Source organism: Nelusetta ayraudi, unplaced genomic scaffold (assembly GCF_046127955.1).
Source record: "Nelusetta ayraudi isolate G7.1 ecotype Tasmania unplaced genomic scaffold, CSIRO-AGI_Nayr_v1 ptg000072l, whole genome shotgun sequence".
Taxonomy (NCBI): Eukaryota; Metazoa; Chordata; class Actinopteri; order Tetraodontiformes; family Monacanthidae; genus Nelusetta; species Nelusetta ayraudi.
The window spans coordinates 309,756-337,752 of NW_027466122.1; the positions used below are offsets into that span (position 1 = coordinate 309,756).

At 46.3% G+C, this 27,997-nt stretch overlaps 1 protein-coding gene and 1 long non-coding RNA gene across 3 annotated transcripts; one reads left to right on the plus strand and one right to left on the minus strand.

The window, feature by feature from the left end:
- itsn1 (intersectin 1 (SH3 domain protein)) lies at positions 1-27,873 on the minus strand. Of its 2 annotated transcripts, XM_076043049.1 has the most exons (44): positions 27,695-27,873; positions 23,438-23,496; positions 22,607-22,699; positions 21,771-21,834; positions 21,496-21,656; positions 21,169-21,354; positions 20,859-20,931; positions 20,635-20,735; positions 20,477-20,540; positions 20,240-20,377; positions 20,025-20,119; positions 19,621-19,760; positions 19,386-19,508; positions 19,127-19,276; positions 18,876-19,016; positions 18,679-18,766; positions 18,439-18,578; positions 15,224-15,342; positions 14,720-15,006; positions 14,385-14,602; positions 13,257-13,501; positions 12,964-13,144; positions 12,790-12,876; positions 12,548-12,699; positions 12,378-12,457; positions 12,094-12,266; positions 11,957-12,002; positions 11,719-11,840; positions 11,485-11,608; positions 11,184-11,378; positions 5,903-6,024; positions 5,192-5,298; positions 4,978-5,079; positions 4,793-4,874; positions 4,586-4,684; positions 4,227-4,394; positions 3,835-3,966; positions 3,646-3,726; positions 3,433-3,554; positions 3,262-3,344; positions 3,078-3,161; positions 2,909-2,973; positions 2,708-2,816; positions 1-2,554 (listed from the first exon to the last, which is right to left on the minus strand). In XM_076043049.1, the coding sequence occupies exons 2-44, from the start codon at positions 23,463-23,465 to the stop codon at positions 2,406-2,408; spliced, it is 5,319 nt and encodes a 1,772-aa protein (XP_075899164.1). In that variant the 5' UTR covers positions 23,466-23,496; positions 27,695-27,873; the 3' UTR covers positions 1-2,405. The 2 variants fall into 2 exon arrangements, with proteins under 2 accessions (XP_075899164.1, XP_075899165.1); XM_076043050.1 differs by lacking the exon at positions 23,438-23,496.
- Positions 8,678-9,116, plus strand: LOC142899460 (uncharacterized). Its single transcript, XR_012928769.1, has 2 exons — positions 8,678-8,819; positions 8,882-9,116. It is a non-coding gene; the product is annotated as an uncharacterized LOC142899460 (long non-coding RNA).
- Positions 27,874-27,997: the final 124 nt, after the last annotated feature.

A 27,997-nucleotide genomic window follows, 5' to 3' on the forward strand; every position in this document is an offset into this window, starting at 1 on the left:
TCTTGGTCCATCTGAAGTTTATTCTGAACATTGAGAGACAACAACGTACATCATCTTCTACAGTGATAATTAACAGCGGACTCTTTCTCTCTCCACGGCCGCCAGTAAGCGCTCATATATTAACTCTCAGATCGCAGTCGTATTATACACAGCCTGGAAGGTGAATGGTGACAACCGGTTCAAAGTGGATCGGGTTAGTTTCAGAACAGTGTAAGACGGGAGCAGGGATCCAGCATAAGGGTGTGAGACAAATTCACCATCATCATCATCATCATCATCGGTAAGAGGAAACACAAACATTCACTTCCACACGCACAGCTGGCTCCTGATTGGACAGTGGCTGGTCCCTAACAAATCTATTGGTCCTCTTGGTATTGAGCTATGGCAACAACCGTGGCGTTTAAACAGAAGAGAACTATATTTCAGGCAAGGTGAACAGTCGGGTAACTTAAATGCAGAAGTGTCACTGCTGCCATCGTCTGCACTTGTAACAGGAGGGAAAAACAAAAGACAGAAACATTGTCGCTGGCTGCGAGCTAACTCCTGAGTGAATTTCTAGAAAAGGAAATGGAGAAAATTATATTTCTCTGGAAAAAAAAAAATGAAACTGATCCAATTTAAATAAATAAATGCTCTTATTTGGCACCTTCATAAATAGGCGGGACTACTTTCAATGTGTAGGCACCAGGAGAATGCAGCAGCTACGGCAGAGATGCTGACAACCCATGATCAGCAATAAACACAAACTTCATGGAATGTCAAAAAAACCTTGAGGAGGAATTGGCTAAAATCATAAAACCGCTAAAGTAATTGTAAAAGTGTTTCAAGCTGCCTCACTTTAATACTTTTCTGTGTGATTGTAACCAAGCTAACGCGAGCTCTAATTTTTTGTTCTCGTCTCTTAATTTACAGATTGATAATCTGAGGATATTTCTTAGTACCATACAGTCTTTCGAAAAAAACAAAAAAAGATTAAAAGCAAATCCACGAGCAGTCAAATTGATCCGAGTACCATGTTCCCTTTCTGCTCTGCTGTTGGATTTACAACATGCAGGAATAATTACGTAGAATCTGTCGGGTCTTCGGTCGCATTTCGAAAAATTTCTGCCGTCCTGCCCTGCTTTTAGAGCCAACGTGCGTCTAATAAGTGCCAGAGCTTCCGATATACAGTAACATTAACTCTTCCCTGTGAGAGCCTTGGAATGACCTTGAGCTCAGTTCCAGCGTCTGCAGCAGCCAGAGGCGCCTTTGCAGCTCTCAGCTACTTGATTATCTCAGGGTTTCCTCCACCTCTCTCTCCCTCTCTCTGTGTCTGCAGCAAAGTAACAGAGGTTAGATGTAGAAACAAACAAACAAATAAAAGCATGACCTCCGTGCACCTTCAACACCACAAACAATAAAAAATAAGACATTCTGTTTGTAATTAGTGCCTCCGTTTAAATTAGTCAACGCCTCTTTTTCTCCTAGCTGCCTTTGTTCCAGCCACAAATCTATCAGCAGTATATTGAAGCAGGTGAAGAGGACGTCTCTGCACTTCCTCCTCTCTGGAGACTCGTCATACAATTGCAGTAAAATCCTTCCATTGATATATATATTCTTTTTTTTCTTCTTTTTTTTTTTTTTTTAGCATCGTTATCATTTCTCATGAAACATGTACATATTTACCACCTTCTCCAATCATCTGGCGAGTGTCCAGCGACAGTCAGAACAGAGCAGAGCAGAGAATTAAAAACTACGGTTCCGTCACACGCAGCCCCTCCGCAGTGAGAGCAGGAGAGATGAGTTTAAGACTTCATGTAACAAAATTTTTTAAAAAAGGAAAGAAATCGTACACCTTGGGTTGAGCCGCCCACCTCCAAAGTCACACAGCCGTTCATCCTCCTCCTCCTCCTCTCTGCTCCTCTCACGCTCGCACAGATCAGGGTTTTCGCCGGGATGACTGACGGAGGACGGCTGGGATTGTCACTGGAGTGTCGTCTGCGAGGCTTTTTTGTTTTCTGACGGAGGCTGACGAAAGAGGAGAACAGCAAAGACCCGGCTGGTCTCCCAGAGGACGTGGTTCAACCTGACGGGACTAACTGGACTGAACTGAGGGGCAGATTTAAAACTGAACTGGAGGATTTTCCACTGCTTTATTAGCAGCTGATCTGGGATCAGATCGCCTCACCGGAATCGACTCATGCCATGTGTTTGGGATCTGCCGGTGAAAATGAAGGTCAGAGTTGATCGGAACCTCTGATTCCTGGTTTAAAAATGAATCTAAGAGATGATATGTCTGAAAGTGAGATAATCTAAGGACTCCAGTCCAGTCTAATCTGGCCCTGCTGCTCGGTCCAAATGACACATCTTTTATATATAGTTCGATCCAGTCAGCTGAGCTACAGTCCTTTTTTTTTTTTTCTTCTTCACGGTTCTTCAAAGAGCTGAAGGTCGAGTCTGACGACAATCTCTCCCGTGGGAACCTCGTGGAGCAGCAGCCGCTTGGTGATTGGTCCCTTGGAACCCTGGTCCTTTTTGATCTCAGCCAACCGGATCTCCGTCCTTCCCAAGAAGTCTGTTGGAGGAGGAGAGAGAGCAAGGGAGGGAGGGAGGGAGGGAGAGAGGGAAGGAGGTGGGAGGGAGGGAGGGAGAGAGGGAAGGAGGTGAGTGGAAAAAGCAAACCAATTATCAAAGCAACCGTCCTCGACCATTGAGAAGGACGACTGACCGTCAGGGGAGAACTGGTCCCGTTCAAACACTGTGACACACAGGACGTCCTGCTCCAAGTCCTTGATGAAGAACTGACAGTTGGAATTCCACTTGGGATTCAGCGTGTCCTGCACCAGGAGAAAGAAAAGCAGTTAAAAGAAAAATAATCCAGAAATAGTGCAAAACAGAGAAAAGCTTGATACAATTGGACAGTTCGTACCTGTAATGTTTTTGTGATATGGCACTGGGAGCCCATGGTGACCTCACAGTATGGGTTGCTTTTTCCTACCAATTAAAAGAGTCCATCGAGGTTGTTGTTAGCATCATATTTCACCCAAGCAAACACAGGACGAACAAACAAACACATGGACATGAACTAGTTTTTATACCGTGAGAGCGACAAGGCTTGAGCTCGATTCCCTCCACGATGTTGACCATCAGCCTGCCGATGCCCGTGGCCCTCTGGGAACGCACTGCGACACAGTCGGCAGGTTCAGTCAGTGCAAGAGTGACATTTAGAGGCGGCATCGTTTTTATTTTTGCTTAAGAGCAGGAAAAGAACAAGAGGAGCACCTAGATAAGCCTTCTCTCTTTTCTTCTTCTCCGTCTCGATGAAGAGTTCCGAGGCTGCTTTTATCTTCTGAACCCACGCCGTCCTGCAGGGATACACACAGGAAAAGGGTTTGGTTTGGCTTCAAGACATGCACAGCGTTCACTTAAAAAGAAAGAGAGACAAAGAAAGACCTCTCGTTGATGCTCTCGGCCCTCAGCGTGTAAACTCTGTCGATGTGGGAGATGTGGAAGAGCGGCTCGTCTCCCGACGGGTCCGTCGGCAGCTTCACCAGCACTTCGTTCAGGAAGATGGGCTGCATTCACAAAGAAGGATTTGATTCACAAATGAATATGCTAATGTAGAGCTTGAAAGTGTAACTTGCAATCAGTGCGGACATCTCTCACCGTCTTGTACATGCGATACTGCAGGTGCGTCTTGGAGGAGAAGACTTTGTCTGAGCCAGACGAGCCCAGAGGTTTGGTCACCTGGCAGAGACACCAGGAGGACTTTAGACAAACACACACACACACACACACACGCACACACCTCTGCAGTGCCTGAGGGGGACCAGGAGGGGGCGCGGTCAGGCTCACCTGTGTCAGCAGCAGGAAGTCGTTGAACAGGAAGCCGTAGAGCTCCTTGCTGCTCTTGGCTTTGAACAACTTGCCGCTGTGGAGGAACTTCCTGGGACCCAGACAGTTGGTGACCGAGTTGAACACCAGTTGCTGGGACGAGGACAAACGTGACAGAAACGTCTTATTGTGTGTGTGTGTGAGTAGATTTCACACGGACATTTGAAACCACTGAGGTCTCACAGCTCAGAAAAAAACAACAATGCTTTGGCACAAAGAATGAAAACCTTATTTACATTGCCTTATTGTATTATTTTCCAACCTATTTAATGTTTATTTAACCAGACAAGTGATACAATATAATGTGTGTGTGTGTGTGTGTGCGTGACAGAGAGAGTGAGTGTGTGTAGCACCTCTGACAGGCCCTCACACTGCACGTGAGCCTGGATCCACTCCAGGCGGTCCGAGTTCTCCTTCTCCCGGACGCCCTCGTTGACCTGCGAGCAGAGCTCCTCGGCCTTCTCCAGCGCCGCCCGCAGGTGGCTGTGGTCCGGGTGGGACTCGGGAGTGTTTTCCAAGATCTACAGGGGGAGGACGCACAGGCAGGATGTGAGCGACGGCGGAGCAGGAACTCTTCTATATATTAGTCTATCAAAATGTTAAATCAGTGTTAGTATCGGGAGGAATTCTGACAATAAAAGTCATCAATCAATCAATCAATCAATCAATCAATCAATCAATCAAACTACTCAAAGCTGGTCAGGCTACATACATTCTTGATGATGAGTGGGTAGCGTGTGACCCTCTGCATGGGTTTGAGCAGGAAGCTGGACAGAGGCATGCCCTTACACCTGGGATCCATGGCCAACCTCTGCAGGAGACACACCACAGAGCACAGTTTTGCAGAGTCGTACCTGCAGCAATACTCTCACACTACAAGAGAAACAGTTTTGTTTTTTTTTAAGTTTGTGTCTCCTACCTTGAGGAAGTCTTTGATTTCCGGGTTGTCGTCGGTCTTCTGCTGGATCAGAGTGGCTCCGTTCAGCTGGCACGAACAGAATCTGCAGACACAAAGAAAAGAAATTTGTTGTTTTTTTTTTCCCCAGGGAGAAATATTATCACTGACTTGGCTGCTGTTTGGTTTTAACAGCTGGCAAGTGATACCTGATGTAAGGCTGCATGTGAGGCAGCTGATTGGTCAGGATGTCGCCGATCATCTTCACAGGCATCCTGTCGCCAGACATCTTCTTCCTTACTCTAAGAGCCCTGCAGGGGGCGACAGAGAGACACGTTTTTAAACCTGCCTGCTTCAACCTCTTGTTTTTTTGTTCCTTTTTAAATTCATTCCGCATTGAAAGCCGGACTCTTCTGTGTTTACTTGAGCAGTTTGATGTTGCACATGATGAGCTCCTTCCAGTTGACGAAGATCATGGCCACCTCCTTCTCCGTCAGCAACTCGCAGTCCAGCAGTGGCTTGTGGAAGATCTGCACACGCAGGAGCAGCAGCGGTCACATTTATTTTCTTCTCGGATTTTGTGATCATGATCAAAAGCTATTTATTGCTCCGGAGCTCGTCTAATATCCGACGTGTCCTTCATTGAAAATTTGTGGGCTGTTTACATACAACGTCCGTCTGGATTCATTGTCTCAGTTGAAAACTAAAGGCGGCAAGAATCATCATTGCATTTGTTCACATTTTAGATATTTTTTTTAATATAATTCATTGACTTATAACAGAAAGAATAGTACCACTGGCACCAACACAGCGCCCCCCACTGGCCTGATATGTTACTACATAATTATGGTTGCCCTCCCTGGCCTCAAAGGAAAGATGTGACTAAATAGAAAATAATGACTGACAAATGTTTGCATTAAAAGTCACGTATACATCGAGGAATGGTGATCCCTTACGAGGGTTTCATGCTTTAACATCATTTATTAAATAACTGTCAGGCTTAGATTACTACCAGCAAACATCACGTTGTAAGAGCTGGAGAGAACAATCTCAGCTGCGCTCAGTGTGTGTGTTTTACCGCCAGGTGCAATGCTAACTGTGTGTGTTTGTGTGTGTGTGTGTGTGTGCACTGACCTCGGTGACGAGCTGCAGGTCGTTGACGTAGTTCTCCTCGGTGACGATCAGCTCGTGGATGTAGCCCTGCCTCTTCCTCTCCATGGGACTCAGCATGTCCAGCAGGTGGAGGTCAGCGCACCCTGCAGCACAAACATCACACACAGTGGTCAAACACCAATAAAAAACAACTTCAAAGACATGTTTAATATCACCAGCAACATACATACCTGTTTGTTCAATCAAAAACCAATATAGATCCCCAGAAAACTGCATATTTAGCCCTCTGTTTGCAGCCACCAGCAAAAACTGCTGGGTCTTAGCCTCCTGCTAAAAGTGGTGCTTTGGTTGGTAACAATGACAAGGCAGTCTCAGAGGGGGCGGAGCTAACAGCTGGCCATGGGTGGGTGAGGGGGTGGGGGGGTCGTCACTAACCCGGGAAAGCTTTTAGTGACATCACAAAGGGCTCGACTACACAACTAGTGTGCTCGGCTTGCTATTTTTTTCCCCCCCGGATGAGACATTTAAGAACAGGCCTTTGAATTTCAAATTCAGTTTTATTTAAAAATAGAAACTTGACAGTGAAGTCATTATTTAACAGCGTCAAGCACGTGTGTGAGTCGGTCATGAGCACAGTCTCAGCTTCTAATCATCACGACCAGTCAGTCACTCTCCCCTGTCCCGTCATGCCGACAAATTCACCTGCTCATTCATGCATTTGTATTCGCTCCTTCATGAAGCTCGAGCCCCAGTCTGATGATCCACCACCATAAAGATCTTGCTTTATGTTCTCCCAGCCAGCTGCAGCAGGATGACGTTTGGTCTGGCGGTCTGTTCTGCTCATTCATCAGAGGGTTATAAATGAAGCACTAAAGCTTCATAATTCATGAGGCTAATTATGGATCATGAAGCTCTGAACAGGCCAGGCTGGACCAGAACCGAGCTTCTGAACGGAGGCAAGTGAAATGTCTTGCCAGAAATGGAAAAAGGGGGAGGGGGGGGAGGCAGCACAGGAAAGCGGCACCATGATGCTCATCAAGAAAATGATCAACGCAGCTGGGGGCTTTGTCATGTTAGAATAAACAATAATAACTTGCACATTTATTTCATTGGGCAGGTTCACTGGAGAAGAAAGAACAAATTCAAAATTCTATATATCTGTGTAGTAGCAGTACATGTTTTTTTTGTCATTTAAACATAATACACAAATGCTGATTAAAAAAAAATAAACAAATAGGCCAAATGTTCACAAATTTGTGTGTGTTCAAGAAGATGCTAAATGCTACAGTCCGGTTCACCACCACTATTTTATTTTATTCACTGAAGTTATTAATCTTTTTACAGTTTAGGTTATTTGTAGACATTACTTAAAATGATAAGCAGAGTGCAATTACTTGAGAAAATGACAATGCATTTTTTTATGCTAATATTTTTTGTATTTACTTTTATTTCATAACCGTTCATTGTTGTTTCTCATGTATTATCACCATTACAATGTTGTAAAAGTGAATTTAGAACAATGTATCGACCGCTATAAATACAAACTCCCGCACAGTTGTTGTTAACTTGCAGGAGCTTATATGCAACTTTGAATTAATGCTAATATGTTTCAATATGGCAACATTTAGAAGAGTAACACCGGTGAGAAGCACAACTCTGTTCTCGATAAGCTTTTTTTTTCTCCATTCCATCAGAGGACTTCCTCACCAACACGGATACATGAAGGAGCCAATGGGATTGATCGATGCGGGACAAATAACGATAATCATCATCATAACTGTATTGCTTGTGTTTTGTTTTTTTTCTTTTTATAAAAAGTTCATTCATGGTTTGAGGGTAAACATTAGTAACAGAATACTGTCATCTGGATAAACAACAAATAAATGACACAACACAAATCTGATATGGCAGCTGTTGGACACCACAGTCTGTCGCTCTTCTGCGTCTATAAATCAACACAGGCCTGATTAATCCACCCCATCAAATGAGACAAACACGTTTCCGAGGACATGGAACAGTTAACGGCTGGAGGACAACACGCTTAACGTCTGTGTTGGAAGGAAACTTGGCTGAAGTAATGCTGCATGGCTTCACACTATAAGTTTCTTGTGCAAGATGAAGCAAAAAAAAAAGCTGACGTAAGAATCAGCTTCTTTTTTTTTTTAATTCATAAAGCTGAGTGAAAATCTACGAACACTTTTCTTTTCTTTTTTTTAAAAAAAAGGTGCAACACAGTGAGGAAAATACACAGAGGTAAAGAATAAAACAATTAAAAATGTCAACAATTCATGGCAGTAAAATCATTGGAGCTAGTTAAAGGAGAAGTTTGTGATTTTGGTTTTGGAAAACGGTCGTGATGCGCAAAAAAACAAAACAAAAAAACCAATTGAATTCTGCCCTCATAATTAAGAACATGGAGCTAGTTAGCTTAGTGGCTTAGTTAGCCACCGTTTCTCCCCGTCTGTTAGGTTCTTTCCATGCATTCAAAATGGTTAGTGGCTCTTCTATTTGACTGATAACGGATAACTGTGACAAAGGCATCAATTTCCCCACCGCGCAATCACAGAAAAGCCTTTCCAAAACGGTTCAATCACTCCGGTGACTGAAACGATGTGACGCGACCCCGAGTGAGTTTGTCTCAGAAGATGAGTCGTCCCGACCCAAAGCATTTAGTACCGAATCAGCAAAATGTGTGAAGGCAAAGTTCGTCGTTAGCCCTAAATACTGGAAAAGGTCTAATCACCATGGCAACGGAGCCGAGCCATAAACGAGGACAAAACACGAAAGTCATCATTTAAAGTTAATACAATTCCACAATGTTGAACTACAACAGACAAAACAACACTGTGTCTGTGTGATCTGTAAATGCACACCCCGACCTCTGTACCATGTTGCATTGAGTGTGTGTGTATGTGTGTGTGTGTATGTGTGTGTGTGTGTGTGTGTGTGTGTGTGTGTGTGTGTGTGTGTGTGTGTGTGTGTGTGTGTGTGTGTGTGTAGTATGGTTAGCTAGAACGCTAAGCAGTTACAGCATGGCTTTCCATGTGAGCCCTGAGCTGCGCGGCTGAGTCCCACTTCCTGTCGCCGTGCACCCCAAAAAAACACGGAGAAGGCAGCAGCGACCTCGGTTGGCACTCAGCGTTAGTTTGCAACAGGACGCATCTCAACGGTGCCTCGCTTCCTCTCCTCTCCCGTCACGTTCACTCCTTTGGAACGGCATGGAGTGGGGGTGGGGGGAGGGACAAAAAACAACAAGGAGGAGGGGGGAGGGAGGGAGGGAGGAATCTTTGGCATAAGGAGAGAGGAGGCCAGGAGAGGAGAGGAGGAGCGCAGGGCTTCACATTGAGACGCGTCCTCCTGCAGATAGTGGGTCGTTCTGTGAAGCTGCGGGAGCGGAGGGGGGGCGGGGGGGGGGGAGTTAGTGATGGGGGATGAGGGTGGAGCCAGCACTTTTGAGTGACAGGTGAATGACGCTGCTGAGCTAGCGGGAAGCAAGCTCAGAGGGAAAGTAAAAAGGAGAGGCAGGGTGGGGCTGAGCTGAGCTGAGCTGAGCTGAGCAGAGCAGAGCAGAGCAGAGCAGAGCTACTGGTTCTGGTTCTGGTGACAGAATCTCCCATAAAGCCACAAAATGACCCACTATCCACTTCACCAGGCTAGGATGTAGGGTGTGCGCCGCAGAGATCCGCGTGTGAGTGTGTGAGTGTGTGAGTGTGTGTGTGTGTGTGTGTATACAGTCCAAACAGAACATGTGCATCAGTCCAATCTGCAAGGAAGGAGCTCAACAGTCTCTCTGAGAAACTCCCTTCTCTCCATATTTGAACGTTTTTTGTCTGTTTTTGCTTGATTGTAAAGGGAGAGAAGAGGAAGGAGAAGAAAAGACAGAGGAGGAGGGAGAAGAGGAAGAGAAAAGAAGAAGAGAGTCAGGGAGGAGGAGGAGTCCTGACTATTGATCTCCCTCCTGTTGAGCAGTGCTGTTTGGAGCCAGAGCCTTGAGATAAGGAGAGTTTGGCCAAGTCCAGTCAGAGCAGCGCATGGACAGAGTTCTCGCCACTAGGGGGCGCTTGTTGTTGTTTTTTTTTTTGTTTTTTTTAAACAGTTACACTGTGTCTGTCTGTCTCTCTGTGTATCTGTCTGCCTCTCTGGCCTCTATTGGTGGAGAGTCGCCATATCCCCCGGGGTCATGTGACCTCCCGCTGCTGTCCCATTGGTTGAGTGGCCTAGTGGGTCTCTTTGAGGGCTTTGAGGAGAGGGGGGTTCTGGGTAATGATATGATCCTAGAGAGAGGACAACAACAACAACAACAACAACATCAACAAAAACAACTAAACAAAACAACAACAACAACAACAACAACAACAACGACAACCAATCGGGTGCTAGGTGGGTGGAGCGTGCAGCAAGGCAAGAGTGTGGAGGTGTGGTCTGACGTGGCATAGAAATAGAGTCTGTAGAGCAGCATCACCACAGCAGTAAGGTGACGACTTTTCACAGATTTTTGCTTTAGATTAAATAATGTTTGATAAATTAGAAAATAAGATGCATTGTATTCACTCAATCAAACATCATTGTGGTTATAACAAATATCTGTGGTGACACAGAGCTTCCTCACAAGCTGACCACCCCTTCATGTCAACTTAGACTTATTATTAGTGAATGCAATTTATTTTAGCGACTTCGTAATGTATCTTGCACACTTATAAGCCTTTGATTTTTTTTTTTTTTTTTTTTGGTCAGTCTATAAAAACATAAGAAGTCTGCTATTGAACTTTCGGTCGTGACTCGTAAAGATCTAGAAACTCTACATCTATGCATGGATCATGCTGAAGGGAAGACATGCAGGAAGGAGGGAAAGGACTTTACACGGATGAGGAGCGTACGTGCACGCACACGCACACAAAGAGGGCATGCACATACAGCAGCATACAAACACACACAGGTGCCACCAGGTGGAATTCAATGACTGGTCGGTTATCAAAGAGGCCCAAAGGAGTGTCAAGGTGAAAGGTCAGAGGTCAAATCAATCCAGGGTCACAAACTGAGAGAGGGAGAGCATCTCCACACCTGCCTCTGGTGTGTGTGTGTGTGTGTGTGTGTGTGTGTGTGTGTGTGTGCGTGCGTGTGTGCGTGTGTGCGTGTGAGAGTGTGTGCGTGTGAGAGAGAGAGCGAGAGAGAGAGAGAGCGAGAGAGAGAGAGAGAGAGAGAATGCCGTAGTGCAAGTGTGGCAACGTTCTGAAGGGTGTTAACGTGTTAGGTTTAGTACCCCGGGTGTGTGGGACTACCGGGGCGGGCGGGTACTACTCACACTGCGTGCTGGGGTCCGTGTCGGTGGTCAGCTTGACGTAGTTGCTGGGGAAGAGGCCCTCCCTCCCGTTGAGCTCGCCTTTCCACCAGTCGCAGTCGTCCTTGTTGAGCACCGTGATCACCTGACCCTTCTGGAAGGCTAGCTCGTCGTCGTTCTGAGCCACGTAGTCGTACATGCCGATCACCTGGCACACAGCTACAGGCCCACAGAGGGAGGATTTAGTGAGAAGAAAAAGCCACACTGATTTCTGCAAGAAAACTGATCTTAAAAGCATGAGGTTTTTGTCAAATGATGGACGTACCGGCGCTGGCAGGTGCCAGTTTAGGTGGGGTGGGTTCTGTGGGCGTGGTCTTGCTCGTGCTCGGGCTGAGCAGCTTCACATAGTTGGCTGGAAACCAGCCAATTTGGCGTTTCTTCCCTCGAGCCTGAGCAGACAAGATCAGAGGATCAGTGAGTTGCTAGAAAAGGGAAACAACTGTAACAACAAAAAAAAAATCAATCTCTAATTCTCAAATAAAGAATTGTGATTGCGTACCTGCAGTTCCCCTTCCCACCAGCCACCTGGATTCTTCTTCCTGATAAGGATGAGCTGCCCCGGAGCTAAAGTCAGCTGTTCTGCTCCTGTAGCATTGTAGGGGGCGATCACCTGAGCAATTTCTGACAAAGGGACAAACAGACGGACAGATGGAGGCATAAGAACAAGCAGCAGAGGTGTGGTAGATTTAATACATTTTGGCTGAGCGTATTTTTTACTGCAGCAATTAAAAACACACCTGGTTTCTTTCCCAGGCTCCCCGTCTTCCCGGCTGACCCAAAAGACTGAAAACAGAGCCGACATTTAAGCGTCAATCAATGTGACGACGACAGCACTGACGACTGGATGATGTGCAGCCATAGAGTGCAAGGTCACCTCCGACATCGAGTCTCGCGGCTTCACGTAATTGGAGGGGAAGACCCCGGTTTTCCCCCCTACTACTCCAGTCCACCAATCCCCTTCTTTCCTGGTCACCACCACAACGTCTCCTTGCTGGAAACTGAGGTCGCCCTGTTCGCTGCTCTCATAGGTGTACATGGCCATGTACTCTGCAGAAACAGGTGTAAAAACGTGGTCAGACTCTCAGAGAGTCAGAGGGTTTTTATTGAAATATTGTAACCCAATTCTCAGATGAACAATCTGGATTTTTGATGCTTTACCTTCTCCAGACTCGGAGGACTTTGTCGGGGAAGGGGAGGGTCGCTTTCCATTGGGCGGGCTCTCTGACACCACCGACTCACTGGAGAAAACAAAAACAAAGTCATCCCAAGTTAGCTCAATTTGATGGGCTGTCCTGCGTTTGTATTCTACTTGCAAGCTCTGAGCTCACCTTGCGTTTTTGCTTCGAACCGCTGCAACCATGGGTGGAGCAGCAATGGCGGCAGAGATGAGCTTGACGTAACTTTTGGGGAACCAGCCTCTCTGTCCGGTCTGCAGCTCACCCAGCCACCACATGTCCTGCTGCTCCAACACAGTGATGATCTGCGCAAAGAGCGAGAGATTCATTCATCCCGCGAGCCTCGGTGAGTGAAGCAGTGCAAATCAAACGCAAGCATGAAGAAAATATGTTACCTCGTTTTTATTAAAGTTGAGGTGGTTGTCTTTCTTGGCTCTCCAGGGATACAAGGCCTGAGCCTGAAGACCCTCCACTTTCTCCCCCTAGTGCACAGATGAGATGTCTTTAATTTTCTGCTTGACATGAGAGGCCATTTCCCCCGACAAGTTTCATGCACTGCGTCTGGCTACCTGTCCCAGCACAGGAGACGGGGAGGAGCCTGTCGTCATGGTGGCCGGCGTGAAGGCCGAGCGCTGCCGAAGCTGCGCCGAGGGGACGCTGAGTGAAGGATTCTGATTGGCGGATGAGGAGGAGGTCGGCCACGCGTCCCACCCTTCACTTTCCGATTGACTAGCGGTGTTGGAGGGCCAGCTGGAAATGTATTTATACAGAAACAAATGTTTTTCGGAAGAAGATGGCAACAGACATGAAAATGTTGTCGACAAACTAGCTGACTGAAAAGCAGGGAGTCTGTTGGACTCACGTGGTGCTAAAATCGGCCCAGTTGCTATTGGAGGAAGAGGTGGAGGAGGAGGCTTTTCCCGGCGCTGGCGGAGGTGTCGTCATTGGCTGCTGGGCTGACGGGGGCGTGGCCGAGGCGGCTGTTCGGAGGCTGACTGGCGCCTCGCTCTCAGGTATCCGCTCTGCGTAATTGGCCGGGAACCAACCAGTGCGGCCCCTGAGCTCGCCTCCCAGCCAGCCGGGTTCACCCGTCTGGGATTCATCCACCTGTGAGCGCACAGAGGCGGAGGAGCCCAGTTCAAGTCAGGAGATGTGGGTGAGCACCTACGGTCACGTGACTAACAGAGGTGTGTATGAGGTGGAACAGAGCAGTCACATGGACGTGAGAAGTTTAAGTTCCTGAGTGGAAAAACAACAAAAAAAAAAATATCGTACATGAACCTGACGTGACATTTGATATAATTGCCAGCATGTTTTGCTCCAGCGAATAGCTTGTTTCTAGCATGTCATGTTATAATGAACAAGGATTTTTTTTTTCACTTGGCTGGCTAATGTAGTTTATTAGTTCAATGCAAGTATCCTAATGAGGCCCGGATGTAAATGCAAAGCCCAACACTCTACGACTTTTCACAACACTGGCAACACAACACCGATGGACCACAATGCCCACGCCCGAGTCATTCATCCAGCCTGTGAGTGAATGCACGTGACGGATGACATGGAGATGAACCGATGTGCTGCGAGGGTTCGCGTGAGTGCTGGCCTGAGACTGGTGGGTGCACAAGACTGGGCGGGGCCAAGAAACTTACCCATTCCCCCTTCACCTTCAGATTGCACGGCAGAGGAGAGAGGAGACAGTTATTACCCGCACTCGCGCACACGCACAGGCACACGCACACACACACGCACACGCACACACACATGGAACACATTTTTTTTCACAAATGAGAAACTGCACATCTAGTTGTTATTTTGCTTATTTGGCTCCAATATAATAATACTCCATCTACTCTGAATGGTGAATCCAATTTCATTCTTCACAGGTGATATAGATGGGATACGTGTGTTTGTGTGTGTGTGTGTGAGAGAGAGAGTATGCAACTGGAGAAAATGTGTGTGAAGATTGAGAGGTTGTGCAGGTGAGACGCACCATGATGACATCACCAGGAACGATGCTGATCTCGTCATGGCTGCGAGCGTCGAACGGATATAAAGCCCTGTAGTAGACCACCTTCACTGGCGGCTGCTGCTGCTGCTGCTGCTGCTGCTGCTGCTGCTGCTGCTGCTGCTGCGGTGGCGGCGGCGGTTGCTCAAAGCTGCTGACCGGCACCTTGTGGTCAAACAGGCTGGGAACTGGAGCCTTCTCAACTGTGAACCAACAAATATACTGTCACAAATCCTGTGATGTAGCCACATTAATAACTACATTTTGGGCTGAACTTTCTCGAGACTAGAGTTCCGTCTCATGCTGACGTAAGCACCCACCTGCAGAGGTCCAGGGGTCGGTGGGCTGGCTGAACAACTTGCTTAGTTTCTCCTGCATGTCCTTTTTGCTTCGACTATCGTCCTCCTCCTCCTCCTCCTCCTCCACAGGTCCCATCCCCTTCCTGCCCTCCTCCTCATCCTCCATGGCTCTCCTCCTCCTCCCCTCCTCCTCCTGGGTCACTCTGTTGAGCCAGGCGTGAGGCGCAGAGACAGCAGGTGGGCTGGGGGCTTTGCAGGTGTCGCCACCTCCTGCCTCATCCTTCCAGGCCAGGGTCTCTTCTGGCAACCTGCACGGTGATGAAAAAAAAAAAAGGGCACGTATTAGAATACATCAGAATAAAGCTATCTAATAACAGTTATGGAGAACAGGGGTCTGCTGGTTCCTCTGTTGTGTGAAGTGTTTTGACACGTCACCGGGTGTGCCTTAGAGCTCTGTACTTAAAGCTTGGTCAACCGATTGAGGGGTCGCGACCTACGAAACTGCCCATGGGATCTCAAACTCACCTGCTCTCCTGGAGCTCGGCGGACTTCCTCTCAGCCGACACGGACATAAGCGCGTGCGCCTCCCCCTCCATCTCCTTCTGCTTGTGCCTCTGCTGTTGGCTGTGGATTTCCCGCAGCTCCTGCAAGGCATCATGGGATAAAGGAAGGGACAGCAGTGAGGGGGGGGAGGAAGTTGGAGCAAAGGGGACGACTGGAGCGGAGTGCCGGTGACAACGAACACGGCAGCGACGGCGCGAGGCGTTAGTCGGGTGGCAAGCTCCGCCCACAAGACTGAGCGGGTTAAACGACTGGCGTGGATCTGGAGGTGCAGAGAAGGAAGCTGGCTGAGCTGAAGGGCCAAACTTACCATTCATCACCAGACTGACAGCTGTGGGTTGTTTGAGTAACTTAAGCAAATGCATGCTTAAGTTACTGCTCTGCTTCATTACAGTGGGGCGGAGCTTGCACAAGGTCGGGACATTTGTAGGTGGGGTTAAACCGTAAAGAAAAAATGGAGAGAATCGGGGATACAGTGGAGGGAGGGGAGGCAAATCTGTGTAGTCATGACAACCGGCTGCGCCACAAGAGCACTAAAACTGCAGAACCAGAAGACAGAGAAGAACTCTAATCACCTGGAACAGGAAGTTGAAGATGGAGAAAACAGAACATGCCAAGCACAAGCAGCGTGTCGCTTAATACTTGCTGGTTAGATCAACATCGACTGTCCTGCGTTGCTGAAACACTTCTGCACTCGGGTTCAAAAGGATGAGCATGGCGACATCAGAACATAACCAATTCTAGGGCAACTGCTCGCCACACACTGCAGCTAGCTTTTTGTGAAAACAGTTGTGAGCACGGTGAGCCGGTGGGCTAAAGCAAGTGGCGACTAGGGGTGGGAAGTCCAGCAGAGTCCAAGATTTAGTGAGAACCTGGATGATTTGGCCTAGTTGAGTCAGACACGCCCCGACGGCTCACACACACTCCTGCTCCTCGCAGCAAACGTGCACATACACAGAAAAAGCGTGCACACGCAAACACACGGGATCAACTGTTCTCAACACAAAAACATTCACAGATCAGGGGTTCAAGTCAACACCATGACTGAGGCAAATTTCGGTAATTCACAACAACCTGTCAAGCACAACTGTTTGTATGACAGGTACAGGTCAACTTAAACTGTCTATTGCCTGCAATTCCATACAACATATCTGATTATTATTATAAATATGCTTTGCTTTCAGTCTCTGACCTCAGCATATTTTCAGCAGAGATGAAGATCAGAGCAGAAAACACAATGAGGTTTTCATTCATACTGGAAGAGGCTACTGTGACTCACCAAAGTAAACAGCTGCTACTGCCCAGTTGTTGTGAGCAAATGTTTACTGGCCTGTGTATGTTGCACAGTTGCCATTAGTTCAGTGGGACTAGGACCAATTAAAAAAGTATTTTTTTGTTTCCAACCAACCACCTTCTCCCCCTAGTGCACAGATGAGATGTCTTTAATTTTCTGCTTGATGTGAAAGGCCATTTCCACCAACAAGTTTCATGCACTGCGTCTGCGTTTTGGAGTTATTGCAAACTGCAAAACTTCAGTGATATCACTGCCAATCTTCCAACAAATACAACACCGACTTTTCTCATTAAGTCGGTGGTGAAAACGTCTCTATATTACTGTTCAGAGGGACACAACAGAATCAACACGCAGGGCTGTTAATGCGAGACCAGTTTCAGTCGAGTGCAAAGCCTCTCAGTGCCATGTGGGGTCATCAAAATACACACAGGTTAATTCAGTATTTCTGCACAAACCAGGCACTTAAAAGTCTGGTTTGGAAATGTTAGCAGTGGCAAAGTCGTCTCATGTGACTAAAACTTTTCAACTCGCTGGAAGCTGTGTGCCCGTATTCATTTGTGCCTCTTTCACTGCTACATTGTGAAATCAATCCAAGTGCACAGCATTGTTTATCTACAACACAAGGTGGTGTGCTCATGTGATTTTCTTTCTCTCTCTTTTTAAGTTATTGTTGACCCAGGTGCAGTACCGCCCCAGGCCAACAGCGGCAGTGTGCTCTACCTGTCTCCCTCTATGATCGGCGTCAAGCTGGCGTCGCAGGGCTTCTATCCTGGCACAGTGGCTGGCATAGAACTCACACAGAGACTGCCAAGTTCAAGGGAGCAAAGGGGGCCAGTGTGGGAGATAAATAAAAAGGAGTAGAAATTATAAAAAGGAGGGGTTTATTATGAGGAACAGAGAATAATACAGGAGGGTGTGGACGACGAGAACAACGGGAGTGGAAAGTAACGGCAAGGAAACCGATGAGGAGGAAAGCCAGCAGAATCGGGAAAGAGGCAGCGGTGGGGGCGACGGACACGAAGAGATCCAGCGAGTGTGAAGGACGGAGGAAGACGGAGGTTTGATTGGAGGGAGTGAAATAGTGAGAAAAGGAAGGCAGACGTCAGTATAATTAGAAATCTGACAGATTTCAGAGGCACAGGTCTGCTTTCCAATTACCGAATCTGGAGAAGAAAAGATGCTCAAGATGGCCGGTTATGCGCTTTGACCATTAAGGAGTTGCGCGAGTGTCGCAATTGTCCCATTATGTTGATCAAAACAAATAAGGCTGAGAAACAACAACCTCATTAGATTAACCATCAGAAAAAATCTAGTTATTGTGCTCTGTTTCCCTCAATTTCCCCCTGGGGCAGATATCAGGACGAGTCCTCTCTGCAGTCTCTGTGACCTGCTGCACTGGCGGACGGTGGAGAGGAAGACTAAGAAAACAACAATTTTAAAATATCTCAAACTGTTATGAATAAAGAAAAAATGAATTCCATCTTCCTCCGTTTACTTAAAAACAAATGGGGAAGCTGCTCACCCTCAGCGTCTCATGTATTGATGCAGACATGAGTACAAGTGCAAGGAATAAGAGCGGCAAATTCAAATGCATTGACAAACACAAGCATTGCGATGCTATTAATCCGCTGTGAAGATGGGGCGACTGAGAAGACCACAGCAACAGTTGACTTGATATTTATAGAAGGCCAACAGGATTTCAATTTAAACTCATACAGATACAATAAAATGTTCTTACCAGAAAAAAGGGTCAAGGGGCGCCCCTAGTGGTCACCTCTATAAATTTCTACTCAAATGAATTTTTTTATTTTATTTTCTTCTTTATATGTGACCTGTTGCCTGGGGGCTTGTATTGAATGAATGGCTGCGCTGACTTGCCGTTTACCTTCAGCTGGGTGTTGAAAGCATCTATCTCCAGTAGTTTGGCCCTGGTTTCTCTCTCCACCACATCCAGTTGTTCCCGGAGCTGCTGTCTGTTGGTCTCCTTCTGCTCCACAGCCTTCTGCAGGGAACACAGACTGTCTCCTGCAGGCCGCAGAAGATCAAAGTTAGGGTTGTTAGTTCTCGAAAAGCTTGCAGCAACATTAACAAACAATGCTTGTGTGTAATTAGAAGGGGCGCTCACGGTGCAGACTGTTCTGCTGGACTTGATTCAGCTGATCGTTCAGACTCTGTTTATCAGGAATTAACCTCCCCAGCCACTGCTGCGAGTCCTGCGGGCCAACAGGGAGTCAACATTACCACAGCACATGGCGACGCACTAACTTCATCACTTGCACAGAATGGACAGACTCTGTGATTACGCATCAGACGGCTGCTGACCTGCAGTTGTTGTTGCAGCAGTGTGATTTCAGCGATACGCGTCTCTCTGGTCTGATTGGTCTGTTCAACTTCTCTCCGCTGAGCCGACAGGCGGAAGCGCACATCCTTCAGTTTGCCCTCCAACTGGCTCTTCTTATCGTTCTACAGATGGAGGACAAGCATTAGGAAACAAAGTCTTTTGGTTGATTTTTTTGTTGTTATCAGGTTTAGATGATGTGTGACTGCGTCTGGGTCTGTTGATGTTTGATTACCAGGGCCTCCAGTTCAAACTCCAGGGTCTTCTTCCTGGCCTTGAGCAGCACGATACTCTCCTGCTCTCTGTTCCTCTGAGTCAGAAGCTCCTGCCGACGCTGGCGCTCCCATTCCAGCTGCCGCTGACGCTCCAGTTCTCGCTTGGCGGCCTGGACATTTGTGAAAGCGTGCGTGTGGAAAACAGTTTGGCTTAGAGGAAAAAGAACATATTTATATTTGACAAAAGAAACATCTCTAGTCTTGTGGTCGTCTGCTTGCCTCTCTCCTCTCGATCTCTTTGCGTCTCTCCTCCTCTCTATGCCTCTCCAGCTCTCTATGTCTTTCCAGCTGTTTCTCTTGTTCCTGCTGCCGCCTCCTCTCCTGCTCCAGACGCTCACGCTCCTGAAACGCAGACGAACAAAAATATTAATACATTTCAAGGGTGTTTCACAATCAGAACAAATCCCTGAACAAATATTCAGTCCGCTTTATTATTATTTATTATTCATATTACCTTCTTCTCCTGCTCCTCCCTCTCCAGCGCCGCCAACCTCTCCTGCTCCTTCCTCTGCTGCTCCTGCAGAGCCTGACGTCTCTTCTCCAACTCCAGGTTCCCCCTCTCAAAGTTCTCCCTCTTCTTGTCCTCAAAGGTCACTGGTGGAAATTCAAATCCATCCAAACAATTACTGTTGGCTGTTACACAAGCTTTTGTAGATAAGAAAGCGGAGATGGGGCTGTAAGAAGATTGTTTTTTCTCCTCCTGTATTACTTTAATGCTGGGAAATGTTTTATTTTACTTTCTAATATGTCATTTAGTGAGGAATTCTTGCTGACCTTTAAATTTGGTACGTTTATTAGTCAGGTATTTGAAATCAGGTGCACTTAATATTACAGCTGCAGCTCCAACCAATCAATCACCTGGCAGTTTCTTGTCCAGGCTGCTCTCTGCCTCCTCCTCTGCCTCTTCTTGGGTACTCTTGTGATCAGACTGAACACTGTCACTTCGCACACGCCTTGAGGGCAAAAACCCCCCCCGCAAAAAAACAGAATCCTGATGACTGATATTCACATATTTCTGATAAAAATGTGCATTAATAGGTAATAACAGATTATTGATGCACTGCCGTACTTACCTGAAGGTGGGTGGGAGATAATCTGGAGGTAGGACAGGCGGCAGAGGTAACCCTGACATTGCCATGTCAATGAGGTGCATGGCTAATATAAACTCTTCAGCTGTCAGCTTCCCATCCTGGTCAATATCTGATAAACTCCTACAAGAATCAATTCAGAGTTTAAAGCCTATGAGTGTGAGCATTTTTGTATTCTAAAAAACATCTTCTTTTTTTTTCTTCCGTTTTTGATGCACTGACCATATTGTGGCCAGCTGGCTCTGAGGAAGACTTGACTGCATGAGGATGGTGCGTGCCTGGGGACCTGGGACCAAGTCACAATAAGCATTGACTGCTGGGGGCAAAACTCAGAAGAAAATATGGTGACAAATGAAATCATGCATTGTGTGTCTCTGTACCTGTGAGGTGACCGCTCATCATCTTGTCATGAGAGTTAAAAAGCTGCCTGTACTTCAGCCTTGAGGACTGAGGAACGGCCCAATCTACCGGCGGCTGAATGCTGCAACAAAATATCAAAACGGGGATAACTGTCACACTTCTTTGCTACATGTCTATATTGATGCAACAGTAGTACATGGTCATCAGTCAGAACTGTGGAAGCCTTTCTTATTATGTGGCATACTTTCCGTCCAAGGATGGCCCCTTTTGCAGCTTAGTACTGGACCGATTGAATGGACTTTTGCTGATAGGAGGAGCTGGGAGACACAAAATAAAATGAACTTCAGCTGGGACCAGCAAGCCTTTTTTTTTTTAAGCTCTTTTTTTTTTTATCTTTCATCGTCTGAGGTAAAAGACTATAAACAGCTAGCTCAGACGTGTCTAAAGGGTAAACACAAAACAGGTTAGAATGTAAACAGAGGTTTAGGACGGAGACTGAGACGTTTTTCCCTAAACACAAAAATTTCCCACGTTTTATGACACGTTTGTATTACCAGGGTGGGAGAAGCCTGAGATTGGCTGCATCATTCCAGTGGATGGAGCCCCGTTGGCGATAGGCGGGGGGAGGGATGGTGGGCCAGAGGAGACGAGAGGCGGCGACACTCCGACGGGGTGGGGCGGGAGAGGGATGGGAGGAACACCTGCCAGAGGAGGCGCCATGGAGGCCAGGGAAGGCATACCTGGCGGGGGAGAAACGCTTTGAGGGTAAACAAACATTTTCCAGGAGACAACTGAGAAAAACAAACACCATTGTGATGGATAAAAAGCAGTTACAGCATTTACAATGTCACACGCTGTGCTTGGTGTGTTTTGGCCCTTACCGAAGCCAGACTGTGGCGGTAGGGGAAGGGGGGGCTGTTTCATACTGGGAGGAAGCGAGGGGGGTAGGGGGTGACCCTGCAGCTTGAGCTTGATCAGCTTCATGGCGATAGAGAACTCATGGATGTCCATGCGGCCGTCGCTGTTCATGTCGGCCAGGGCCCTGAAAAAAAACGTTCAGAACAAAAGAGGGAGAATTTGTGACTTGTGATATTATGTTTGAGTGTGTCACATCTGTCTGCTCAGCTAATGGCCACTTCCTGTCAGTGTGACTCACCAGATCTGAGCCAGGATGGGCGGGGGCAGGCCTGACTGCAGGAAGAAGTTCCTGGCTTGGTCACCTTCGTGGGCAAACAAACAGAGCCGTGAGAATATTTAGTATGTATGCGACAGAAGCAATAACATTGAAAGACACTTGCACAAAACTATACAAGAACAAATCAAAGTCCCTCTTTACACAAACCCCAGCGTTTCCGTTGCTGAGTCCCCTCACTAAAGGAAGCATAAAAGCAAATTGATTTTTTTAAATGTCATATTATCTAAGTGCTATGTCTGGCAGAGACAATACGCTGTGCATTTCTCAACAATCATTTCAAATGTTACAGTTTGGATTCTTTTTATTCTTGTGTGCAATTATTAAAACATCTGCCAGGTCTTCAGAGCTCCAGCTGGACCAGGCGCATGGGAAAATGTTGGCTACACATAAATAATGATAAAGCTGTCTGGAATGGAGATACTAGACGTTATATTTGTTCTGAGTTACCTTTATTACCATGTGTTCTCCTTGTCCCTTTGGACTGATAAATGCAGTACATACATTTTTTTTAAATTGTGCCTTGGATATAAGGACATTGCTCTGCTTTCTGATAGAGGTTTATATCCTCTGCATATACACGTGTCAATATCCTGCCACACCCCTGTAATGACCTGTTAACTGAACTACCTGTCATAAACTATTTGAGAATTTTTTTTTTTATAAAAATATTTGTATGTACCATGAATGGCAGCAATTGTAAGGGACAATTAAAAATATCAGTAGGGAGAATGAGAGGAACAATATAAGCATATTAGAAATGTTGTGAGGGGGTTGGGGGCAAAGAGACAGACAGTTACCTGTGATGTAACCCCCGGCCGTTGGAGAGAGGCTGTGAAACTGCTGATCATACTTGGCTCTCTCATCCACGGAGATCAGAAAGACATCTGGACCTAACCCGCAGAGCAAACACATTGGAGGCGTGAAGGCGCGGGCAGAGCCAGATGGACAATGGAAGAAACGGGAAGTATGACAAGAATGCAGTTAGTCATGGATTTCAGTTCCTGTAAGATGATTCCTATTAAGTGTGTCAACCCAGCGGCCGATGGAGGGGGGGGGGACACAGATGAGATGAATGAGGGGGGAAAGAGTCAGAGACCTCTCTCCTCACCCAGGATGACTTGCTACACCTCCATGTAATCAGCCATTCCTCCTACTACTATTACCAGTTTTTATTACTAATTACCTTTTAATTGATCAGTGGATTTAAGCCAAGCCTACACAGACAGGTCAGAGCAGTTTGTCTTTCCTGCAGTGACTTAACTGACAGCTTGTGGTGTTGCAATTTATTGGCAGTTTAACTCATTCATGCTGACTCATTTCTTGGGGCCTTGGAGCTTCGACATAGAGAAAAGGGAAATGCAGCACAAGTGCTTTGCTATGACTGAATTAGTTTAACACTTTTTCTTATCCTAAACATTTTTCTCAAAAATAAATTCCAAACATTCAATGATAATAGAAGGGAAGGAGGTGTTTTAGATTTTTCTCTGACATGGATTGAATATTTAACAATTAATTTAAAAACATAGAAAGTTAAAAGTCTGTGCTTGATGAGTGCAGCACTCAAATCAAGTCTGTTATGAACATCAACAACACTGCCCACCTCCGAGAGCAGTCTCTGACTCACTGACCTGTGAATGTGGTGGGGAACTGCGCCATGGTTCACTCAGTTGTCTGCGCAACACAACACCTGTAACAACACAATGTAGGAAACAAAACACGGCTTGTTTATCTCATCAACCTCACAATTTCTACCAATCAATAATGCAAAGATAACAAATAATTTAGTCATATAGTCATAGCATGGTAACACATTCACTTCACCCATTCACATGAAGCTGAGTTTCATTTGTTTGTAAGTTGTCAAGCGCACGCACAGAAATCTATTTTATATACTGTTTTTCTGTCCCTCGCCATGTGCACGGCAGGCCTCCCCTGTCTGTGTCCTTATTCATCGGCACAACCTCCCAGGATGGGACGGCTCCAGTACCGCTAACCATGTCCCTACCAGACCCAAAAGTAAAGCAAACGGCACATTTGCAAAGTGAATGAACAGTCTGCCGGGACAGCAGCAGAGGTCAGGAGATAATGGAGCCTGGGAGGTTGGCACCACGACACCAGCACCAGAGGCAGACAGAGGGGATTAGGAGGTGAGGCCGTAAATGAACTCTGTCAGGAAATATGGAGCTGCCGTTGGTGTGGAACAGCCCTGAAGGAGGCTGAAAGGCAAAGAGAGCAGCAACACCTTGCTGGTCAGCTCAGCCAGGCAGACAGACAGAAGTCAGACGCACGGCAGAGGAGAACGTCGGGCTGATAACGTCAATGTGAAACAAGCGTTTCAGCTGACAGCTGCAAATAAATGTCACCTAATATCCAGTTTGATTAATAAGACTTTGGCAAAAGGCGTCAGAACAAGCATAATTATATTATCAAACGTTCAAACAACACAATCTGCACAATTCAGCACAGTTACACACACAATTAGAACTCACTGCTTAAAGGGTTTGTGGTGTTGCGCTAATTTAATGCATTCATCAAAAGCATGCATGCAGGCACAGAATTTTCAACAGTTCCTTCCCAAGCCGGGCCACAGAGGACTGGACCCTGTCAACCCTATCCTGTGCAAGTCAAAAGGGCAGCAACCCGTTACTTATGCAGGGCAAGCTGCCTCAGAGTACTCTCTTGGATCGCAAACCCCTTTTCTTCACAATCACTCATTTACACACATTCTCATTTGGGACCTGAGCACAACAGTACAACAGTGTTCCACTGTTCTCCTGTGAGAAGCAGTGCGGGAGTCTTGTAAAAATGCTAATTTGCTTAAAAGGAGAGGAAGCTGGCAATGATAATGACGACGATGAATTCTCAATGCACATGGGCAAAGTTAAATCCAGTCCCACCAGAGTTTACCTGCACTTTCAGACTTAATAGGACCTTTAAATAACAAATGGTATATTATTTTATAATTGGAGTGTAATTTTCTCTACTCCAGTCACGAGTTCATGATGAGGCTGGTGTAGCTTTGTCATGTCATTTGTAATGCACCGTGTCTGTGATGGTCTTCAGTGAAATATTTTCAGATCTGAGACTTCTGTTGACATCACAACATGCTTATGAGTGGATTATGTTCAGCTCAGGATTCTCAGTCTGCAAAAACCCCAACAGCAACGTGTGCATATTTGCAAAGATGTTGATGGGAACATTACGGCTCGGACAGTTTCTTCAAAAGGAATACTGTCCTTGTTTAATTGAAGGGCAAGAGTGTGTGTGTGTGTGTGTGTGTGTGTGTGTGTGTGTGTGTGTGTCTCATTATCATCAGAGTGGAAGGACAAAGTAACCAGCTTAACTAGGTCAGACGAACAAAGCCCAGCCTACACAAATACAAAGACACACACACACACACACACACACACACACACACACACACACACACACACACACACACACACACACACACACACACACACACACACACACACACACACACACACACTTTCATGGCTGCCACTCTCGAGCAATCGTTTGGAGTTATCATATCTAGAAACTGTCTGCTGGTTATGTCAAACTTAGTTTTGTCTGGTTTTTTTTCTTGTTTTAAATAATATTTCACCTTCTGTTAAAGGAAAAAAAATCTTGAGACACATAATTTAATAACAATGAAGGATGTCTAGGACACCAACAGGACAAAGGTCACATCTGAAATGTGTCTTGAAAGATTTTTTTGTGACGCTGTTATCATATGACAAGCATCACTTTACGCATCCTTGAAGGAGGAAGTACCGGAGAGGAGGGACGGTGCAGCAGTGAGTGCACCGTTGCCGTGAGTTGATGTTACAGGAAGAGGAAGGAGACAGTAATTGAATCTGCAGGAGTCACAGCGACAATCGATGCATTTTCATTTATATAAACATCACTTATTCATTCATTGATAACATTCAAATGTCCGCATCCAACAATGGGCCGATCGTTCGGATGAGGTCAGTCTATCGACCATGTTCCATTTAAAAAGCTGATTAATGACGATTCCTTAATGACAGTGTTTTTAGTGTATTTGTGGGCTTCCTGCTCACGTTTACCCCTTGTGCATGTGTTGTCTTTGTTGGATTAGTCTGCGTAATTAGAGCACTGGATGTTACTCGAGTGTCGGCCTGTTATCAAGGATTGTAGCAGATGCCACTTTAAGCCCCTCGTACACTCACTCATTCACCAGCAGACACAAACAGTCGCTGTCAAAACGGCTTCAAAAAACATGAAACGTCAGACCGCCTTGTCCCTTTGTCACCTGCTTGGTTTTTTTCTGCCTTTGCTCAGTGTCCATCTACAATTACATTTATAATTTACCTTTGTACAATTACTCCCTTCTTCCTCCTCATTGCTGGGCATAATTGTCAATGACGGTTATTCATACGTCAAACATTAGTTAATAAGGATTTAATTTAACCTCAAATAAACTCCTGGCCATGATAACGATTGAATTCAATTCAAAGGTGATGACCTTCCAATGATAATTTCATTAACAGCAGATTTCCATCATGCCTTCCACACACAGAACATGCATTTCAAACAAACATTGTTAGCTTCACAACAGACACCCACTCTCCCTCTCACACACATACACACTTAAGAAACTCTATCAGCAGCACTCCGTCCGTCAGTGAGCAAAGCTCTGCATCTCTGACCAAAGACATACTTGTCACTCTCTTGACAAATAGTGATGCCTGAGAGATGACAGCACACTCAGCCAACCAACACATGCGCACACATTTGCCCAGTCCATCCATCCATAACCTCTTCCTGTATCTGCCCCATCCTTTCCTTGCTTAACCCATGTTACTTCCAGTCATAAAACCTCCACTGCTAACTAGTTTGCCTTGGCTTGGTTACAATGCACAAGCGGATGATGCTTTATGACATTGTCCCCCAAACACATATTTCAAAAATGTTGGCCACTTATATCTCTGCGTTGATAATAACAACCCATCTGTGGCACACAAGTAAAAGCCGTGGAGGGAAGTGATGTCATCCTTGGGGGGGAAAAATGCCACCATATGCACTTTGGCACACAACCCATTGCATATTCTTGCGCAAACCTCTTTTTTTTTTTTTTTTTTTTTTTTCACGAATAGTCCCGTCAGCATCCATCCCACGGTCGATACCGTGGCAACCGGTTCCGTCCACACTGAGGGGTTAATACGAGACCAGCTCGTATAAAACTATCTGGATACACACCCACTGGTGCAAAAATAAGTCTCCTCACTTCAACTTTCACAGTAACAGGGCGGCTCTGTTTGTCGTTGTCTATTAATTTACCAGTATCACACACTTGAAGCCTTTAACCTATTAAAAGAATATTCAGGGTGTGTTTTAACTGGATAGCTACTTTGAAGAAGGCTTGTGGCTAACACCAGGCACAGTCGCAGCGAATGACATGTAGCTGAAATCTGTTAAGTCACTATCTGAGGAGGGGCTGCCGACGAACCTGATTCATTTTCAACTAGCGACGAGGTGAACGGCGGGGCAAAGGTTTCCCCCCAGGTAGCGCCGGGGTCAATGTTAACGTCAGGTCACAGACTGCCTTGGCAGGGCAGATGCACTGATTTAACATTAGCAATAGAGCTAACTGTTAATATCATCTGTGCGTATATCTTCACACGCTCACGAAGATAAAATACGTCGTGGTCCACATTAAAGTACAATGTGTGTGTAGCCGTCAGGTCTATGTCGAGGGTCAATGTTGACGGCTGCAGGCTACAGCAGCTAAAATCACCAGCTATCAGCGCTAACGTAGATATCAGTGCAGCTAGCACATCGAGCTAGCCTGTGAAACGCTAGCGTCAGCCCGCTCAGGGACATTCTTTCACATCACGCATACTGCACTCTATCGTTACCTCATAGTTTATCATCCATGATGAAACGCAGGACGAGGCAGCGTCGCATGGAAGCGCACGAACAAAAAACGAGGTATCTTCTCCACCCGATGCAGATTTTATCACCGAAGCCCCTTTCCGGCGATTCTCCGGTGGCTCCAAAATCCCGAACCGACTGAGGGACAGCTGGAAAATGGGGTAACGATCACAAGGTATCGCGAGATTCCGTGGGAACCGCAGTGATGTTGCTTCATTATCGCGAGAACCGCAAGCCGTGCGCTTTCCGTATCGCAGGGACGCGGTGAAGTCAAAGTTAGTTTAGAA

Bases quoted from the DNA above. Each gene is read 5' to 3' on its own strand.
- itsn1 (XM_076043049.1), bottom strand. From the start codon at position 23,465: ATGGCGCAGTTCCCCACCACATTCACAG. The intron at 19,509-19,620 runs GTAATATGAATA...TCTGCGTTTCAG, and splicing joins GGGAGGAGCAGGAGAAGAAG to GAGCGTGAGCGTCTGGAGCA. The intron at 2,817-2,908 runs GTACGAACTGTC...CTCCTGGTGCAG, and splicing joins ATATCACAAAAACATTACAG to GACACGCTGAATCCCAAGTG.